Source organism: Hemicordylus capensis, chromosome 1 (assembly GCF_027244095.1).
Source record: "Hemicordylus capensis ecotype Gifberg chromosome 1, rHemCap1.1.pri, whole genome shotgun sequence".
Classification (NCBI taxonomy): domain Eukaryota; kingdom Metazoa; phylum Chordata; class Lepidosauria; order Squamata; family Cordylidae; genus Hemicordylus; species Hemicordylus capensis.
The window spans coordinates 196,161,204-196,182,969 of NC_069657.1; the positions used below are offsets into that span (position 1 = coordinate 196,161,204).

At 43.7% G+C, this 21,766-nt stretch overlaps 1 protein-coding gene across 6 annotated transcripts in view; it reads left to right on the top strand.

Annotated features, from left to right (window-relative positions):
- ERICH2 (glutamate rich 2) overlaps positions 1-9,559 on the top strand; it is a 72,111-nt gene extending 62,552 nt beyond the window's left edge. For all 6 annotated transcript variants that reach the window (XM_053278049.1, XM_053278056.1, XM_053278015.1 and 3 more), the window contains 2 exons: positions 2,171-2,242; positions 9,242-9,559. In XM_053278049.1, the coding sequence (XP_053134024.1) occupies positions 2,171-2,242; positions 9,242-9,378 (209 nt within the window). In that variant the 3' untranslated portion in view covers positions 9,379-9,559. The remainder of the gene's footprint in view (positions 1-2,170; positions 2,243-9,241) is intronic.
- The last annotated feature ends 12,207 nt before the right edge of the window (positions 9,560-21,766 follow it).

Here is a 21,766-nt window from a genome sequence, read left to right on the forward strand (position 1 = left end):
TCTCAGCCCTTTCCCCACACAGTTTTCCCCATGAAGATCTCCCCGCATCCCCACTTTGAAGCTTTTATTTGTTCTGTTAAAAAAAAGCATATGTGCACATTTGATCAGGGCAAATAACAGCACAATGATAAGTGGGTTTATAACTGGAAAAACAACAAAGGAGGAAAAGTTAACCCCTACACCATGGTCCCAGTCCATAATAGGAGGACCTCGCTGCAAGTGCTACTTATAGAAGTTTAAAGAGTTGGGGTTTGTGACTATTTTAGCACAATCCAAGGAAGCTACCACTCCAGTTACAGAGTGCAGAGTTTGGTTGTTGCAGCTATTTAAGGAACATGCATGGAAATCACTGTAGTGTCTAAAACATTGTGCTTCTGTTTGCTCTGATCAAATGTGCACATCCCCACAAAACGCTCCAAATGCACAAGAGATCCCCACTTTAGATCATGGACAAATGCGCCTTTAGATACGAGTTCTCTGCACACATGCCTCCTCCAGTCTCAAATTGTGGGAAGGAAATTGTACAATGTATTTCCTGTACCCTATTATCTTGTCCGCTGTAAGAGGAAATAGAGGAAACTGGCCAGACACATATCCCTTTTTGAAGTACAGACTCCCCTCTTTCCATTGTCTGGGACGTCCTCCTTTGGGAAGTGCAGCACACTAGGGAAAACTGTGGTGTGGCGCAGAGGAGACTGTAGAAGCACCACAGGAACTATGAAATAGTTGCACTGGATTAGCGCAGTAGCAAGATTGGGGGTAATTACTTATATAGCAGAGCTTTTCAAGAGCTAACTCACTCCCATTACAGCAGAAGTTAACAGCTTGTAAATTATAAGCATAGAGATTCATGTACGGTTAAACTCCTCTACTTTATTTAGAAGTACATGATGATAGGAAAAGACCTATATCTTACTCCTGGCTACATGTTGGTCAGAGAGAGACCTATAGAGACCTATAGGAGAGGAGAGCTGGTCTGGTGGTAGCAAGCATAAGTACCCTTAGCTAAGCAGGGTCCACCCTGGTTGCATATGAACGGGAGACTAGAAGTGTGAGCATTTTAAGATATTCCCCTCAGGGTATGGAGCCGCTCTGGGAAGAGCAGAAGGTCCCAAGTTCCCTCCCTGGCAGCATCTCCAAGATGGGGCTGAGAGAGATTCCTGCCTGCAACCTTGGAGAAGTCGGTGCCAGTCTGTGAAGACAATACTGAGTTAGATAGACCAATGGTCTGACTCAGTATATGGCAGCTTCCAATGTTCCTAAGCATGGTGCTCAGAGAGAGAGAGAGCTAGAAGCATTCTGGGAAGAAAAAGAAGGAAGTCACTCCCAGGAAGTTCCTGAATACATTCTATCCATAGAGGAGTCATAGAGGCAGAGATAAAACAGGAAAGAGAAGGAAAACCTAACTATCTAGTTCTACTCCCAATGCCCATATCGGTGCAAAAGGTCGATGCCAGCTGGAGCTGGATCTCCAACAGCAAGTTCTCCATCATTGTTGCTGCATTTCGCACTCTGCGAGTTATCGGGGAGCAGTTCACATACAATTTGGGTTTTCCACTGCATTAGAGTGTAACCCGATTTATATCCAGGGTAAAAAAATAATCCACTATTTGTGTTGGTTTGGGGGGACAACTTCGAATTTGCTGTAAAGCCTCCCCGTAAACCCGCCATAAAACCTGCTGTGTGTAAAGGTCCCTGGTAAAGACCTTGTTTTCCCAGGCCTTTTAAATTTGGGTTTTCAGATTTGATCTGACTTTTAACTAACTCTAAAATGAGTTTTTAAGCTGCTTTGTATGGTATTTTGTATTTTCTTTTCACCTTTTTGTGTGTGTTGTGATTTGATGTGGTGTTGTTGTTTTTAATCCTCTGTTGTGCACCTCCCAGAGAACAATTTGTCATGGGGTGGCTAACAAATAAAGTTGTTGCTGTTATTGTTATTATTTTATTAGAATACAACTAGTTTCACAATTACTAAAACCCTAATCAAAAATACGGCTTTTAGCATCGCCTTTTACATAGTATTTTGCTATATGTATTTTTACATAGCTTTCAGTTCTGGTATTGTTTGCTATCCTGATACAAATGACAGAGCACTTACATGAGAAATGTTTAGTTTTGTGTCGCCATATGGGCATGTATAATGTCCTCTGTTACTTTTGTCACTTTCCAGTTCTTATATATGAACCAGAAAACCCTGAGGCCAAGCAGTTTCTTCCACTTATTGAGCGAAAACTCGTACTAGGTGAGTTTATATGCTGAGTTTCACATACTGGCCGACATCATTATTAACAAAGTACTTGAGTAACAAGCAAAGTTGCACCAGCACAGCAAGTTTGCATAAAGTTGTGTCGACTCCTGACGACTACAGAACCATGTGGTTGTCTTTGGTAGAATACAGGAGGGGTTTACCGTTTTCATCTCCCGCACGGTATGAGATGATGCCTTTCAGCATTTTCCTATATTGCTGCTGCCTGATATAGGTGTTTCCCATACTCGGAGAAACATACCAGTGGGGATTCAAACCAGCAACCTCTTGCTCCCTAGGCAAGTTACTTCCCCACTGTGCCATTAGGTGGCATAGCTGCACTAAAAATGGGTACAGGATTGGCAGAATGGCACTCTTGTGAAATGTTTAAAGCAATTGAGGCATACTGCAGGTTGTGCAACTGTTACATAAGCAAGCTTGTATAGCACAACGCTGGTCTGGAATGCAAGCTTCAAACTGAGCACAAACAGCTAGCGCACAAGCTTGGTGCTAGCACCATCAGGATATCAGCCACTGTTTGTGCTTTCTGAAAGCTAATTGCTTTGAGTATTGTTGTCCCTATATGATCTCTGAAAACAAAAGATTAAACACTTATCACTGTTACAGTGAATGTATTTGGTTGATGAGCTGATGACTCACAAAATCAGTTATATTTCTGAAAAGGCTTCTTAATGCCAGTAGCAAATACAAATTTGCTCCTTATTGTTTCAGAGCACTAGCCTTGTTCCAGACAGTTTTAACAGTTATCCAAAATACGAGTTCTATTTAATTGCAACACTAATGCTGATGATAGAGGAACAGATGTTGCATCTGCTTCACGCTTTATGCAGCAGCCAGGTATACCATTGTCTCACTTGGGTGTACTGCAGTAAATATGTAAAGTGTGAAGGGGAGACATGTTTGTGAGCATAAGAAAAAATGTGGATGTGTGTCAGGGAGTTGTAAATGGCCATTGCTCCTTGGTGTATTGTGCACTGTGAATTCAAAGTCACGCATCTCCCCTTCATACTTCACATGTTTACCATGGCAAATGCCAGTAGGATGCCAATATACAGGCTGTTACATCAAACAGACTTCTGAGGTCTGCATAGGGCTAGGGTTTGCTGTTATTGTGATCTCAAAGCTGCATTTGAAGATCAATTACCCATTAGTAGTATTGGGGAATGAGCAAATAGATTAGGGGTGTGCACAAAACCAGTTTGCCTGGTTTGGTTTGAGTCCAAACCGCACTCAAAATGGGCATGTTTGGCTTCCCCCCACCCCTGGATGGAACCCCCCAACTCGAATTCAAGCCAGTTTGGGGGTTCTAATGTAGAAAAAAATACCATTTAAAATGTTTTCCTATTTTACAGTAGAAAAAACTGGGGGGGTGCTGCTGCGAGGGTGGGGTCTTAGGTGGTACCCCCTCCCCCTGCCAGCCTCCCCCAGTCTCAAATGGCTCCAAAATGGTCACCGCCAGCACAGAGAGGCCTGGAACAGGCCAAAAACAGACTGAACCAGGCCATTTGAGACCGGGGTGGGGGGAGGGGGGACGGCTGGAAACTCTGGATACAGCAGCACCCTCCAGAGGTGGTGAGTGTGTGTGTGTTACATTTTCCTACTTTAGAACCCCAAAACCATCCCTGAGCCAACCCGGGAGGGTTTGGCTTGACCGCAAGCCAAACTGGCCTGGTTCTGGAACTGGGCCCAGTTTGATGGCAAACCGGTTCAAGGTTGAGCCAATTTCAGCATCTCTAAAATAGATGCAAGGCTGCTCTAAACTTATACAATCTTTCTTTTCTGCAACCAAGGCTGGAAAAAAGTATTGCTCACTTTTTGGTGATAGCTCCAAACGTTCAGGTTCCTGTGCAGAGCTGAAAGATTTCAACTATCCTAGTCCCACCATAAACTTATACTCAAGATGGCTCAAAATGAATAAAAATGTTCAAAAGATACATTGACCGACCTTCTGCACACTGAAACTTCAGCATTAGCAAGTTGCTGGGGTAGCTGCACATGTAGAAGGCTGTTGCAAAACTCCTTAAAAGAGCACTTAGGCATTTGCCTTTTACACCTCCATCTCTATCTCACTCTCCATCAGATCAACACGAATCTTTGGATCCGATCCAGATGATCCAGATGCCAGAATGGACCCACCTACTGATGTAGCCCCAACTACTCATGTATCTCCTAACGAACAGATGAAAGCATATCATCAACATGTTATGGATATGGCGAAGGCTCTGGGCCTTGACCTTAAGTCGGAAATGGCCACAATTGATGACCCGTTTATAATTGCATGGCCAGGGTGGAATCTACACAACGGTGGCTTTACCCATACTTCCAGTCATCCCTAGAGCAGCACAGTGTGCATGGGAGGTGATCCACACATCAACTCCCACATCCAAATGGCTGGAAAGTCTGTATCAAGTGCAGACAAAGGATAATGAATGAATATCTATTAAAACATCCTGCACCCAGTTCGTTAGTCATTTATTGTGCTACGTCATCTTCTACAACGTCTGGTCACAAACATACCACTCCAGCAGACAAAGAAGGGAGGAAATTAGACTTTCTGGGAAGAAAGATCTACTCCACCTCCTGCTTGTCCATCAAAATAGCTAATTATTCTGCCTGCATGGCAAAATATACCCATGGACTATGGGAAGAGTTACAGAACTCTATGGATGTCCTCTCCCTTGAAGAATTCAAAATAAAATGAGACCCTGGATTCGTCAGCTGCACTTACCAGACAACAGTTAAGCACAGCCAAACACTTGGTTGTGTCGGAGTCCCACTCTTTGACAGCAGCAGTTTCCCTACGCATGCACATGTGGCTTCGCTCGACAAATCTACACGGGGATATGAAGGAGCGGATTGAAGGGTTACTTTTCGACAGGAAAGGCTTATTTAGTGAAAATATGGACTCCACCATCGAGAAATTCACAACTAAATCATTTACTATGACACCAACCTCCTATGGCTCCAGATACTGCCAGTATCCAAGGCAAAAATCCATGTTCAAACAGGAACGTTGGGATTTTAGGAGACAGTATCAGCCCTACAAACATCCTTTCCACGGCCAGGAAAAGCAAAACCAATCTCCACAACTAAACAACCTGAACCTCAGAAACACCTTTTGAGGGTCAGGACCACCCATTGTCCTTGCTAGACTCCTCCCTTCTTCTGCCATTGGGGGCCACAACACCTTGGCAAGTGAGCAACATCTCTCTCATGAACTTTATCCTCTTGCAACCAACATGAAGTTGGCATGCCATGCCCCTGAATGACACCACATAACATCAGACTGCTGGGTCCTGAAGAACATATCTGCAGGGTACACGATAGAGTTCAGAACAACCCCGACATTTACAGGGATGAGGTTCACACAACCCTCCCACGCATTATTGGAAGAAGTGAAGGAACTCCTGGCCAAAGGGGCTATTGCTCTGGTACAGTGAGTGCACAGACCTCCCAGTTTCTACTCCCAGTATTTCTTGATCCCGAAGAGAGATGGCTGCATACGGCCAATTATGGATCTGCACCACCTGAACAAGTTCATCCATGTGAGGAAAATCCGCATGATAGCATTACAAGAAATCCTACCTCTTCTATATCAAGAGAATTGGCTGGTGACGCTGGATCTCAAGGATGCATATTTCCACATTGGCATCGGGGAACAACATAGAAAGTGTCTCGGGTTTGCAATAGGAAGTCAAGTGTACCAGTACACAGTCTTACCCTTCAGTCTTGCCACTGCCCCTAGGATGTTTACAAACTGTATGGCTGCAGTGATAGCTTACCTGCAGACACAAGGTGTATCGGTCTATCCTTACCTGGATGATTGGCCTCTGACTTCCAAAGATAAAGAAGAGTTGCATTTGCAAATGAAATATGTTCTTTCTCTCCACCAAGACTTGGAGATCCAAGTCAATTGGAAGAACACCAAACTGGAGCCAGTTCGTGCAATCAGCTACATTGGAGCAGTTCTAGACACAAAAACCAGGAAGGCTTTCCTACCTCAGGAATGCTTCCAATGCATCAGGGACTTGGTTCTCCATGTCCAGGAGCATCCTTCTCAACCGGACCAACTCATTCAAAGGCTCCTAGGTCTGATGGCATCCTGCAACACAGTGGTGAGATTTGCTCAGTTAAAGATGCGCAAATTGCAACTGTGGTTTCTGTCAGTCTTCCGTCTGAATGTAGATTGATAGGACCTATGGCTAGTGATCCCAGATCAAATCCTACATTCACTTACCTGGTTGCCACTGAGCAGGAATCTGCTTGAAGGGGTTCCATCCCAAATGATGACTCCTATCTGGCTAACAGTGGACGCCTCTCTGCTAGGCTGGTGGGGGGCACTGTGGACCTCATCAGATTTAGGGCAAGTAGACCCTTCATAAAAAACAATTATATATCAATTTCATTGAGCTTCTGGGTGTCTTCAAAGCAAGGAAAAAGTGATGCAAGTGCGGTTAGACAACACTGCAGCCCTGAGCTACATCAACCGTCAGGGAGGGACTGTGTCTCAGAGTCTCTGTGCACTCAGCCTACAACTATGGCATTGGTGCATCCAGCATCGCGTCTACCCGTTAGCCATACACATAAAGGACCTGGACAACATCTTGGCAGATGACTTGAATCAGATTTTCCCACAACAGCACAAATGGAAAATCAGGACAGATTGCATCACACCTCTCTTCTCAAGCTGGATGCAACCAACCATAAATCTGTTTGCCACTGTGGCAATCAAAAAATTCACCCACTTCTGCTTCAAGATAGGACACAACTCATGATCACTGAGGGATACCTGAGCGATGCCTTCCAACTGAACTGGCAGAAGGAAACCCCTTACGTTTCCAATGCAACCCCTGATCAGCCGAGTGGTCGCCCCATCTTCTGGCTACTCCTGCATCCTGGTGATTCCATGGTGGCCAAGGCAACCATGGTATAGGCACTCCAACTTTCAAGGAACCACTACTGTAGGCTACCACAAGTAGTTAATCTATTGACTCTGGACAAAGGCAAAGTGCTACATCCAAATGTTCTAACACTCTGCCTAACAGCTTGGCAAATCATCTCTTGAATAAGATTCTCCTTAACCAGAGGACGTCTTCTACCAGATGCAATTATAGGAGCAAATGGCTCTGTTTTAAATTTTATGCAAAGAAACAGGGGTTTCAACCCAATCAAGCCACAATTCGAGATGTGTTTCTCTACTTAACAAATCTGAAATCTAAAGGTTTATCTCTCAAAGTGCATTTAGCTGCATTATCCTCTAGACATCCAGGCTATGAGGAGAAGACTCCTTTTTAGACACCCAGAGAGCAAGGCTTTCCTAAAAGGTCTTGTAAACCTATATCCACCTATTCATAATCCTCGGAGCCATGGAGCATATCCTTAGTCCTTTCGACACTGGACAGAGACCCCTTTTGAACCTATGAGCTCTGCCTCCAAACTGGTGACTCTGAAAACTGCTTTTCTGCTAGCAATAACCACGGCTAAACGTGTAAGTGAATTAACAACTTTGTGGATAGACCTGCCATACACTAGGATTTATCCCGATAAAGTTCTAATGCAAGTGGATCTGGACTTTCTTCCTAAAGTAGTGTTCAGCTTCCACCTCAACCAGGACATTGTTCTCCCTACATTCTTCAAAGACCCATCAACTCTGTTAGAACGGGCAATGCACTCCTTAGATGTGTGTAGAGCACTGTCGTACTACTTGGATCGCACTAAGCACTTCAGATCCACCAAATGACTCATTTTTGCATACAAGGGCTCTATAAAAGGCTCCGGTATTTCTAGATGGAGAATGTCCAAATGGCTAGTAGAACTCATCCTGCTAGCATATAAGACACAGAATGTTCAACCTCCAGAAGCAATCAAGGTCCACTTTACCCATGCCTTAGCTTCATCAGCTGCACACCTGTTGGGGGTAACCTTCACGAACATTTGCAAAGCAGCTACTTGGTCCACTGAGTTATCTTTCGTCAAGCATTATGCCATTGATGTGCGCTCTGCTGCTGAGGCGAGCTTTGAGAGAAGTGTTTTAAAGCGGGTGTTGCAATAACTGCTACTGCACCCTCCTTCAGGGGGAACTAGCTAAACACCCATTCTTATGGATCTCGATCCAGATAAACAGGTTGCTCACCTGTAACTATTGATCTGGTAGAGATCCGTCAATATCCATAAGGTCCTCCCTGACCACTCCTCTGCAGTAGTGCTACGCTATGTGTGTATTGAGTGTGCAAGCTATTCTCCTTCAATGATAAACTCACCTGATTCCGGATGATCGTTCTCCATGAACTGAAAAACATGGCGCCCAGCCCACCTTCAATTAGCATGCTGAAGGCGTGTGGGCAGGGCTTGGTCACCTCAAGCTGAGGCATGCTACCGCGTAGGTCCTGTGCAAGTGCATTACCCATTCTTATGGATATTGATGGATCTCTACCAGATCAATAGTTGCAGGTGAGCAACCTGGTTTTTTACAAGGAGTTTTGCAACAGCCCCAGGGCTGCCTTTTAGGTGCGCAACAGCCCTGGCAGCTTGCCAATGCTGAGGTTTCACTATGCAGAATGATGGCCAAAGGAAATTTGAAAAACACTGCTTCAATCAGATATAGCGAAATAAACATATCTTGGGCAATATGCATATGACCATTGCATGCAACTAAGAATGATTAAACTTTTAAATCTGCCTGCTACAAACCTTTCAGCAACTGGTTTTTAAAGCCACTAGTTTCCTAACAAGTAGCAAGGAATCTCTCTCGGTATTCAGCTTTGTACTGTTGACATGCAGAGAGATCACTGCTTCCTTCAGTTAGAACCTGTAAACCTGGATTCAAGGGAAGCAGTAGCAGACACAGGGGGGGCATGCAAATGAGCAAAGGCTGCTGCCTCTCCCAGTGACTAGGCAGGTGACTTAAGCTGGGAGGTGGAGGAATTGCCCGCTGAATAGACTGGCTGACTTTTCTCTCTCACCTTTCTGTGTTAGAAAGTGAACGCCGTGCTGAAGAAGGTGAAGAAACTGATGAAGGGAGCAGTGACGACAGTGAAGAGAGCACCAGCAATACTGATAAAAGTGGGACTGACAGTGAAGCAAGTTCCAGAGATTCTGATGATAATGACTAGGAGTTCCATGAATTTGTGTATTCTTAATTTGTTGTCTTTGGAATGCGTCCATTAAAATGAGCTGGTTTTATTCATAAAAAATTCCTTTCACAATTCTTTTCTTATATTTGCATCACCTCAGTGCTCCACTGTTTTCATCAAGTAGTTATTTTTGCATTAAAACTTGCTTCACCATAGACAACTCCTGGAATGTTTTCTTCTTTTTCAGCAATGTATGGGATGAAAAGCTATTGTGTGTTACACTAGTTAAGTAAAAATTATCCATCTAATAATCCCAATTGATTCTAGTAGCCTAAACTTCAGTGCTGTCTGGGACAGGTCTTGCGGTGCTAGCCTTGCACAGGAGATTGCTGTGTTAGCGTGGAACTGTAGTAGACTCTCTCCGTTGTTGAAGACCAGTGCAAGAGACTTGGTAAGGGCAGATATGGATGGGCTACAGCTCCTTGCTCTAATTTTAAAGATCTCCATCTCCCAAGTATTCAGCGCAGGGTATATTCTCTAATCCTTTCCACTTCTTTGCCCTCTTGCCATCGGCTTTTAGCCCATGGTATTTAGTGTAGACATTTATGATGACATAAGACGCAGACTTGGGTTCTGCATGGGGGCTGTTGTGCAGCATGCAGGGAGTTTTCAGAATCTTAGAAGCTTGTGCAACAATGCAAAATAGTTGTATTCCCAGTTTAATTACAGTATAATGCCCTTGAAACAAATCTCTCTACACGTGGAAATGTTCGGCTGATGCAGTAGGACTTGTACCCTCATTTCACCATCACCGATGATGATAAATTTTGAGTGTCCCATCCATTTATGACTTACAGCAGCCCCAGGTAGTCTGAGGAGGTAATAATTATAATACTGCCAGACTCTGAATTGCCTTGGATTTAGAAACTGTTGGAGTTTCATTCCAGAACTGAGAACACAATTTTTCTGCTGTGTTCATGTCCTCCCTCTCTTAGCTGGCAAGTCCCTAGTAAGCATGTATCAAAGGTGTCTTCCTGCTCATTTGTCTTTGACTGCTCTAAAGGCTAATCACAAATCAGAGAATTCAGTTTCTCCATAAAGAGAAAGGCGAGTAGGATATGTGACTGAACAGAAAATGCTCAGGTACCAACAGTTACAGGCAGACGACTCTGTCTTCTCCATCTAAGACTGGGTTCTCACAACCATGTTAATCCTGGTTAAATGGCTGTAACCAACATGGGTGTGATTGTGTGAACACATGCACAGAGGGAATCCCAGATAGGTTCCACAGAGTTAACTAGGATATTTGATCTAGGATCAGAACTGAATTACTCATCTCCTGGGTATCCTAACCAGGATCCACTGGTTGACCCCTTGTCTCTCACCAATCCTGGCTACCTGCACATGCTGCACCCTTATCTGTGAGTTCATCATAAACATGTGTGCCCAGAGTGGACAACACCTGCTGATGCTCTAGCCTCCTGTCACATGCAGCCAGAACACCTTTGATGCAACTCTACTGGGCAACACCATATAATCCATAACTGCATGCTTCAACCACATCCACCACAAGAGCCACACTCCCACCCCTTCAAGCTACAGTCCAGCATCCCATAGCCAGCAACGCAGGGTCAGCAGCCACATATATTCCACTGACAGATTCTGGTAGGGAGATCTGGCCACTCATTCAAGAGTAGCCCGGCCTACTCCCTGTGCAATCAGTGACATGGGATGCTGCTTGCCCACTTGGTGGGGTGGGTGGGGGGCAGACGTGTGCTTCTACAAAGTGAATAGGGAGAGCTGGGGATGGGGAGGGTTGCACAGGTGGGCCCTGGATGTCCCTTCACCAAGGGTGCCCCAGTCTGAAGGGACTTCCCTTTTGTTGTTTCTGTCTTTGAGCAGTGGAAGTCAAGAGGTCAAAGCCTCAAAAAATCTGGATTGGAAGGTATAGATGGCCTACAAACTGTTAATGCAGCCAGAATGGCACAGAGGAACAGAAGTTCATCGGTATCTGCTTCCCTTGCTGCTAACCTGGCCAAGAGCAAAGGGGCTTGGGCAGAACTGTCTCCAGCTGCCTCAGGAGGGCATCCAATATTGAGAGCGGCCATCTCTGGGGAACAGTCCCTTCATGTCTTTCCATCGTGGGTGCTGGCAGTGCCCCTGGTACAGTGGCAGAAAGAGGGGAAAGTGCTGTCCAGGATGGCCAGTGGTACATGGATTTGCTTAATCCATCCCCTGGGTTCAAGGGGGCTGCCTAATTGCACATCCCGCCTGTCAGTCTCTCCTGGACAAACCTTTTTCCTTGGCTTGCTCCCTGATCCCTCCTGGGTGAAGCACAGGTCACCCAGATCATGATCCAGCCAAGCACTCCCATGGCAGGGAAGGGTTACCGTGCCTGCTGCTCACTAAGAATGCTCCCCCTCTTCCAATGGCTTTCCAATTTAGCTCTCTGGAGGTTCCCAGATTCAGCTGAGCATGGTCAGAGCTGCTTCAGCAGCCTACTCCAGCATCGGGGCCAATGTGGGAGCATGGTTGGTGACAAGGCTTTCCAGGATGAGGGCAGCTTGGGCTGCTGGGATGCAATCCAGGTCCCTGGAAGCTAATAGCTGCTGCAAACTGGAATTGTGTGGTGGCTACACTGCAGCAGTCTTGCAGCAATATTGATTGTCATGCATGCTGGGTACACCTTGGGGAGGTTCACAGTCCTCTGAGGGAGGAGAGCTGGTCTTGAGGTAGCAAGCATGAAGTGTCCTTTGTTAAGTAGGGTCTGCCCTGGTTTGCATTTGTTTGGGAGACTACATGTGTGATCATTGTAAGATATTCCCCTTTGGGGATGGGGCTGTTCTGAGAAGAGCACCTACGTGCATGTATGTAGAAGGCTCCAAGTTTCCTGCCTGGCATCTCCAAGATAGGGCTGAGAAGAGACTCCTGCCTGCAGCCTTGGAGAAGCTGCTGCCAGTCTGTGTAGACAATAGTGAGCTAGATGGACCAGTGGTCTGACTCTGTAGAAGGCAACTTTGTATGGTCCACCACTGATCCTGGCTAATCTCCAGAGGCGTATCTAGGGAATATAGCGCCTAGGGCAAGCACTGAAATTGCGCCCTCTGTCCAAACATCTGACACCCATCTTTCAGATAACTTTACCATAATATCAGCTGAAAAATCCAAGTCAAGTTCATTAATCTTTTAATATTTCAAAAACTATTTAGCAGTGAACGTAGCCAGACCAAAAAATGCTGGAAAACTACAAATTTCAGTATGCTTGGGCTCATGAAATACCCAAATACTATGTGGAGGTGCACTTGGAAAAGTAAACAAAAGTGTCTGTCTAATTCTCTACTATGCATTGTAGCATCAGTATTACATAAGTTTTAAAAATAAATGGAGAATTTGAATTTTCTCAGATAATCTGAAAATAATTAAAGGATATGCAGAGTAAACTGTGTTACTGCTTGGAATATATTCTAGTATTTCAGAAAGACAGTTAAAATGAGAGAAAGAGAGCAAGAAACTCCCAGTGGGCCTTAATACTAAGGTATACAATCCTAGCTCATAAGCTTCAGCTAAGTATTCACAAGCCCTGATTCTCTGTACATAGTGCCAAACTGAATATGTGTACAGTGACTTATATTAATTTTTTTAAACAAAATTACCTATAGCCCCTTTGGGGAGCTTCCTAAAGGCCGTGGGGGGGGGGGGTCCTGCAAAGTTTTCCTCCCCATCTGGCCTCTAGGGCCTCGCAGGGACCATTTGAGCATGTGTGGTGGCCATTTTTTAAAAAAAAATTTAATGGCCGCTGAAAACAAAATGGCCACCGCACATGCTCAAATGGCCTCTACAAGGCTTGGCATGGCCTAGTGCCTCACAGCGGCCATTTGGCATGTATTGTGGCCATTTTATTTTGGGGGGCATTTTTTAAAAATATATATTTTTAAAAAACCGCGCCCCCTTCAAGTGGTGCCCAGGGCACGTGCCCTGCCTGCCCTACCCTAGATACGCCCCTGCTAATCTCCAGGGGCAGAAAAGTGGTAATAACCCAGCCTAAATGTGGTATCTAATCTGGTGTGAAGATCCAGCTCCCTTGAGAAGTCCATAATGCAGGGAAAAGTTAAAGGAAAGAGAAGAAGAGGACGACCAGCAGCAAGGTGGATGGACTCAATCACGACAGCAGTGAATGTAACAATGAGAGACCTTAAGGGCCAAGTTGAAGACAGATCATCCTGGAGAGAATCCATCTGTGTGGTCGCTAAGAGTCGACACCAACTTGATGGCACTTAATCAATCAATCTGGTCTAAACATCTCATGAAATTACACAAAGACTGAGTCAAAGGACCAGGTTGTTCCCTTGCACACTTCCATTCTTTGCAGTTGTGCTCATGCAGGGGGGAAACGGGTGTTGTGTGAGAGCTTCTGTAATGGAACCACCCCTGCCCCCCACAGCCTCTAGAAGCGTGAACACTTTGCTAGGGTGTCAGCTAGTGATCTTTCCCAGTCCACTAATGGAGATGCCAAGGATTAAACCTGGGACCTTCTGCATTCAAAGCACATGCTTTCCAAGAGAGCCACCCCACTTGGTGGAGGTTGGTTTTTTTTAAGTACACCTCCTCCCTAGTTCCAAGGACTTGTCCAAGATGTTAGGCATAATGTGAGCTGCCGCCTCAGCTACGTGCACAGGTGCAATGCTAGAAGATCTGTTTCTCTGTGCCCTAATACACCATGTCATCTTATTTTTCTTCCCTATTTAGTTTGCCCTCTGCTACTGAAATATATTCAATAGTTTTGAAGTGTTCTTATCCTTTTCTTCTTCTTCAGTATCAATTGTATGATTCAGTTCTCAAACTTAACCATTTTGAATATTATATGTTGTTCGAGAGCTCAGGAGGGGAGATTTCTTTATCTGTCCCAGCTTCAGCGGAAGTGCACAGGTAAGGGAGCCCTGCTAATTAATATTGTCTGGAGACATGGCGTTACAGTTCCATATAAAGTAGCTTATTTGGGAAATCCATTAGGGAGAGAGATTGAGACCGACATGCTTGGTTGCTAGCTACATACAGGGCAAAGGAAGGGCGAGGAAGGAAATCTCCAAGTGAGAGAATTAAACCTGAGACTATCAGTCTAACAAAGGGGAAGTAGAGTAGAGAACGCATGGTTAGAGGGGGGAACACTCTTACTGGCTGTCTCTACCCCTAATGCCCCTAGTGGTCAATAGGGTTGCTGGTGCTAAGAGTCAATGCCATACAGGAGCTGTATCTCCAACACACAGTATAGTAGTGTCTGCTGCAAAGCTAGGAGAAAACTCCAGATTTATAGACTTGGTGCACTATGATCCTGAGAAACATTCCTGGCTGCTAAAGAACAAACGTTAAAAGCTCAACAGACCATAGATTTGACCTTGCCTGCAGGTGCAGCACCACTCATAGGTAAGAAACTGTCTAATCGGCTGTAAGCATTTCAGCTGCTGTCATCTTGCCCATGTGTGCTTTTAGAAAGAGAGTGTGCTCATATGCAAGGCAGAAGGGTACTTAGTGTCAGCTCTGGGACTGGGACTTTTAAACTAGCATGACCTTTGCATTAGTATTGTACTGGGAGAGGTTTGCAAATTAAAAATGTCTTCTTTAACTTCTAGGGCTGTAAGATCAGCAGGGGATCTACTGTAGGCATCTGGCACAGTCATTGTTTTTTAATATAAATGGCCCGGGTGCCATCCCTCAGTAACGTTGCATAGATATCCACTTGTAGCAGACAACTGTGTATTGCATTCCCGCCCCCCTGTCCCCATCCCCATCAAATGCATCAGTGAAGCTGCAAGTTAAAAATTTCTGGCCATGGCGTTTTTAGAATTTTAGAAGTTCTGCTTATCTGTAGTTTATTCTCAAGTGTGGAGTAAATTAAATATATTGGCCAGCATTCTGGGCAGCTGGGCGGCTGCATACCATGAGCGGCGGTCCTGACGGAGTGGCACCATGGCTTAAAAGTGCCCCTGGGTCGTTGCTCAGCGCTGCTTCCACTGGGAACACTCTGCATTGCTTAAAGGGCCCTTCACAGCAGCAGCTGGGCTTATATTCAACTTGAGATGTCGACGTGTGGCCTGAACATACCGTCCAAATGCCTTTCTGGTATTCCATTGTTAAAGGGAGATACCGTACGTTATATACATATGCAAGCAGAATGTTGAAGAGGTGCGTAGATTTAATTAAACCAAATGATTGTTTTATCAGCCAGAAATCTACAGAATGGGGTCGGCAGGGGTGGGGGATGGGACTGTCAATGCACGCTAATAATTTCCTCCTATTTTGCTGGGTCCATCCCCAGGAAAAAATGAAAAGAACCATCAGTCATTAATTGTCTTGCCATTGGACTTCACAGGCCAGCAAAGAAAGGTTGAGGGCAATATCAACTGCCCTATCTATGCCAGCAGAGTTTTACAAAATGTTTCCATTATAGAAGCTGTGTTGACCTCCTAAGCTGCATGCAGTCTACCTACCCCTATGCATGGCAACTCTCATTGTGATAAAGCATTTGTGTGTGGGGGGGGGGTGCTGCAAATGTGAAACTGCAAAAATGGGATGGGGGGGAGGAACTGAAACACTTTGTAGCTTGTTGCATGTGTTCAACTTGATGGGCCAGCAGTTGTGAAGATTTGCATTACAGGGAATTGTTACTATTTCTGATGCTGAGGTTTTGGAGTTTTAATTATCTTGCCTGGCTCTGAATATACTTAGGAAACGGATTTGCTGGATGGAGTTTTTTATGGTGTTCATACAAAACTACCTCACAGTACAGTCGCTTTATTAAATAAAATTAAAGTAAATTTGGGAGAGGAAGATTGGTCTAGACAGCAGAAAGGGGAATGCCTTGCATAATAGGGGGCCTACCGTATATGTATAATAATGTGTAAATATGTCTAGGCTCCTCTGATTCTCTGTCTCTTTACAAGGACGCATAATGTTCTAGCTGACAGCCTATCGTTATCTGTCATCTAAATAAGATGCGACGAGCATGATCTTCATTAAGTGTGCAATACTTAGCATGGATCTGTGACTGATCAGTCATAAACAGTAGATCATTAAGCAAAGAGGAGAGAAAATGCCCTCCAAGGTAGAAGTGCTTGCAAACTTTGGCAGTTCACATGATCAATGATCAGCACAGATACACTGGAGATTACTTATGCAGGATTCAGATGTAGAGGAAAGGGAAGGGTAGTTATTTTCCAAGAGCTGCATCATAATCAAACCCAAACAATTAAGAAATCCCAAACAGTTAGTTATGAAATATATAATCATGTATGTTTTACAACTCCCAGTGGGTTCATATAGTCTGCGTAGTGCATTTAATAATAACAATTTAAAAAAAAAAAACACTAGATGCTGTGCAAAATGCATAAAAAGGCAGCCCTAGTTCAATTGACTTAATATTTAATTTAGACAATTAGCAAAACATGGAAAACAAAATAAAACTAATTGAAAAAGGAGAAGGCCAAAAACAGGCTAGCTGGAATAAATGAGTGTTTGTTGCTTTTTTTAAAAGAGGAGAATCTATTCAGTTAATAGCATCTGCTAAATAGTTCAGTAGATAAGGAGCAATACAAGAAGAAGCACAAAGACTGACCTAGAGGAAGAAGTACAGAGTTTGATAAGCAACAACAAAAACAAAACAAAAGAATGTAAGTACAAGGCCTGAAATCAGAGATGAAAGATAGCCAGAGAATAAATATATTTAAAGGTAAATAATCTTAAATGGGATGTTAAAAGGTAACTAGTGAAGAGAGAGCAAAAGCAGAAAAACATAGAGGCCATTCACACGAGCAGCAGAAAGCGGGCTAAGGGAGCCCAGCCCAGTTTCTGCTGCTCATGTGCAGCAACGGGAGCTGTGTGGCTCCCAGTAGCAAACCCACCTAAATGCCCTCCCCTTTAAATGAAGTCAATGAAGCAAGCACTCCATTAACCCCATTTTCTTGGCCATGTGTCTGCTGTGACTGCTTGCAGCCATGGCAGACACTCAGACGGGGGGTGGGGAGGACCTCAGGAATGCACCACACATTTGTGTGGTGCATTTTGGGGGGGGGGTGCCATGCAACAACACTCCCCTTCACCCAACCCCCAGAGCTGCCAAACAAGCCGTGGCCAGGTGCAGGAGCATCTGAGCGAAGCCGCCGCTCATCTGGGCAGGCAATCTGCCCACCCAGAGATATCGGATTGATCGCCTGACGGGAGGTAAGCACTTTTGGGGCTTCCTGCATAACAGGGTAGCCCTGCCCACGTGATCGTGGGGAAAGTTACATAGTTTCAGGGGGGAAATGAAACCAGCAGAATGCAAAATAGTGAGAAGAAAAATTTAAGATGGGAATGGGGGAGATCAGCCAAAAAGTATTATAATCATACTGAGATAAAGCAGAGACTGAATCAAGGCATGGCTAGAATCAGCAGAAAGAAAAGAATTAATTTTAGCAACATTTGACCAATGAACATGACTGGAGCTAAGAATCAAAGATGAGAAGGAAAAGAAAAGGATTTCTAAAAACTCACACACACACTCCAAAATCTAGCTTAAGGAGGAGAACTGTAACTTCCGTACTAGTCAAAGAAACTGAAGGGATGAGAGTCCAGAGGACAAATGGAGTATCTTATATTGGAAAGACTGAACATGAAGACTGAACAAGCAGCCATAAAGAATCAACAAGAAGCTAAGATAAACTAAGAGCTTACACTAAGAAAGAGAATAATTCTGAGTTTCTAAAGCAGGGGTAGTGGTAAAGAAATTAAATATGGGTTAAGGAAGTAAAAGTAATTTTATTTGAAGGCTGGTAGATGAGGATGAATCTCAGAATTTGATTAAAAACTAAACTAAACACTGACACTTTCAAGCCATTTATCTGTCAAAGAAAGAGAAGCTAAACAATAGCCAACAAAGAAGAAACAAGAGTAGATAGGGTTTTTTAAATGGAAAAACTAAAGCGGATTTAAAATATGGAGGAAATTCACCAAAATAGCTTAAAGATTAAAACTATAAAATAGAAATAAGAATGCTGTGGCAGTCTCTATGTTTTTTTTTAAAAAAGGGAAAGGGAAACAAGATTAATAGTTCAAGCAGTTGTTTTGGACAAAGTCAAAAGAACAGGAAGATCATCCAAAGAAAGGGATGGAAAGGGAGAGGGAGGGATATCAAGGAATGGGAGGCAGAAACTATTCAGAAAGAAGAGACACAGAAGAAGACTGAACAACAGAAACAAATAACATCTGATTTGTTAAGGAAAAACTCAGCAAAAGTCAAAGAGTTGAGTAGTTAAAGGAAGGTGCCAGGAGAAATAAATGAAGGAAAAGAAATTCTCCACAAAGTTGAAATTACACAAAGCACTCATGGATTATAGGCCTTCCTTTTGGTTACTTCATAACTGGGTCAGAAAGTATGGAACATACATATTCTAAAGTAAAATGTTAATAGTGGGAAATGGGTGCTCATGTTAAGGTGTTATCCACTGCATTGTCAATAGCAATAGCAATAGCACTTACATTTATATACCGCTCTATAGCTGGAAGCTCTCTAAGCGGTTTACAATGATTTAGCATATTGCCCTCCAACATTCTGGGTACTCATTTTACCGACCTCGGAAGGATGGCAGGCTGAGTCAACCTTGAGCCCCTGGTCAGGATCAAACTTGAAACCTTCTGGTTACAGGGTGACAGTTTTACCACTGCGCCACCAGGGGCTCATATGGATGCAGAGGGCTCACAGCAGCACCTGGGAAACAGCCAATCCTCCTCACACATAATCCATGATGAGTAGGTGACACCTGTAATTGACCTGGCAAAGCAACTGTGCGTAGATTACACTTAGAGGAAAGTTTAAGAAATTAAATAGATGTAATAGATTCTAATTAATGTGCTTGCAAAACGGAAGGGGGGAAACTTTGAAATTTGTAGGAGTTCAACTTCAAACATTATTCATTTTATTGAACAACGACCATATATGGTCAATTTGAGAAAGATATTTTGCTTTTCTTGGGCATGATGTCATTTTGGAATTATTAATCAGATTATTGAGTGTTAAAGAACTGTTGAGAAAAATAACAGTTAAAATATGGTTATATTCAGAATTTCTTTTGAAGAAATAAAAAAAAGTAAACCTTTCCTTGAGCATATTCTGGTGTAAAAGTAGTGCATTCAGCTAATTTCAGTAGCAGGACTCTGTATGTAAAATCTGGTATCGCAAGATCGTCGAAGTATGACTTTTTCACACAAATGAACACATTCTTCAAAATATATAATAGATACTATTGTAAAGTAAAGTGTGCCATTGAGTCAGTTTCGACTCCTGATGACCACAGAGCCATGCAATTTTCTTTGGTAGAATACAGGAAGGGTTTACCATTGCCTCCTCCTGCACAGTCTGAGATTATGCCTTTCAGCATCTTCCTATATCACTACTGCCTGATATAGGTGTTTCCCATAGTCTGGGAAACATACCAGCAGGGATTCGAACTGGCAGCCTGTGGCTTGCCAGTCAAGTCATTTCCCCACTGCACCATTGGGTGGCTGAGATACTATTGTAGGTGGATAAATGTTCTTGAGCCTTCATATGGTGGAGGATGCTTTTATCTAACGAATTCCAGTTGCCTTGCAGTTTACTTCTAGGTTGTCTGTCTATTTATCCCTTCATGTTATTTAAAATAGTTATACCCACTCCTCCAGTACACTACTGCTTGGGGTGGCTCACAAAATCAGGAAAACTACGTAAAGTTATTGTATAATAAGCCAAACAGATGTTGACCATTTGTGGAGGCTGCAATGGAGAAGTTTATGTCAGTCTCTCCATCCATGACTGGTTTCTGAACAAGCGCAGAGTAATCTTATCAGAAACAGTCTTATTGTGTTATTTTAGCAGTGAGGTTTTCTGAATGTTCCATTTTCCTTTCAACCAAAGCATAGCCATGATGTCTGTACAAACATATGCTTTGTATAACCTGTATTGGGGAGAGAAAACTTTGTGTCAACTAAACACACATTTGTACATCAGTTACCTGTTCTCTCTAAAGACAAAACTGGATTATACACTTAGGAACTCAGAAAGCAGAGTCAGATACACTGACTGGCAGCACTCTCTAAGGTTCCAGGCAGGAGTCTTTCCCAGCCCTACCGGGAGATGTAGGGAATGAACCGGGGACATCTGCATATAAAGTAGATGTTCTACCCAACATCACTTATTATATGATTGGTGTCTGCTGATTATTCTAACATAAATAATGGGGGGGGGCAATAAAGATTGGGGCTATTGGGAGAAAGGGGGCTTTAACATGCCCCAGAAGCTATCTGCCCAGAAGAGAAGATCCATTCATATAATAGGACCTTTTCTCCAGGAGCAAATAGTAACCACAGAGTGTGATACAGATCATTACCACAGCGGGGACAAAAGTTAACCTTTCCCAGTCGCCACCACAATCCAAATCTGGATTGGAAACCCTGCACATGCTATTTACATTAGGAAAATCAAGCATGCAGGCCTCAATCAAGTAACAGGCCTATCATCTATTTTGGTGCTTAGTGTATCACTGTAACGTCTAACCATGGACTAACTTTGCAGCCCACATCTTCCAGGTAGGAACTGCTTGTTTCCTTGCCAATATTATTTATTTATTTATTTATTTATTTATTTTGTGTGTTTGTTTGTTTGTTTGTTTGTTTAATAAATACATTTCTATACCGCCCAAAATACAAGTTCTCTGGGGGGTTTACAAAACAATAAAAACAGCCAATAAAAGATTAAAACATTTCAACCATTAAACTAAAAAGTTAAAACTATTAAAACAGTATCTAATTAAAAACCTGGGTGAACAAATGCATCTTGACTGTCCTTTTAAAAGTTGTAAGAGATGGGGAGGCTCTTATTTCAGCAGGAAGTGTGTTCCAAAGCCTCGGGGCAGCAATGGAGAAGGCCCGTCCCCGAGTAGCCACCAGACGAGCCGGTGGCAACTGTAGACGAACCTCTCCAGGTGATCTCAATGGGCGGTGTGGTTCAAAGCAAATAAGACATTCTCTTAAATACCCAGGGCCCAAGCTGTTTAGGGCTTTATAGGTTATAACCAAAACCTTGTACTTTGCCCAGAAACTTACTGGCAGCCAGTGTAGATGTTTTAAGATAGGAGTGATATGATCTCTCCGAGATAACCCAGAGACCAATCTGGCCGCCGCATTCTGGACTAACTGCAATTTCCGGACTACGTACAAAGGCAGCCCCACATAGAGTGCATTGCAGTAGTCAAGTCTGGAGGTGACCAGCAGATGTACTACTGTTCTGAGGTCATTTATCTCAAGAAATGGACACAGCTGGCGTATCAGCCGAAGCTGATAAAAGGCACCTCTGGCCACTGCCTCAACCTGGGACACCAGGGAGAGTTTTGTGTCCAGAAGCACCCCAGACAGCATACCTGTT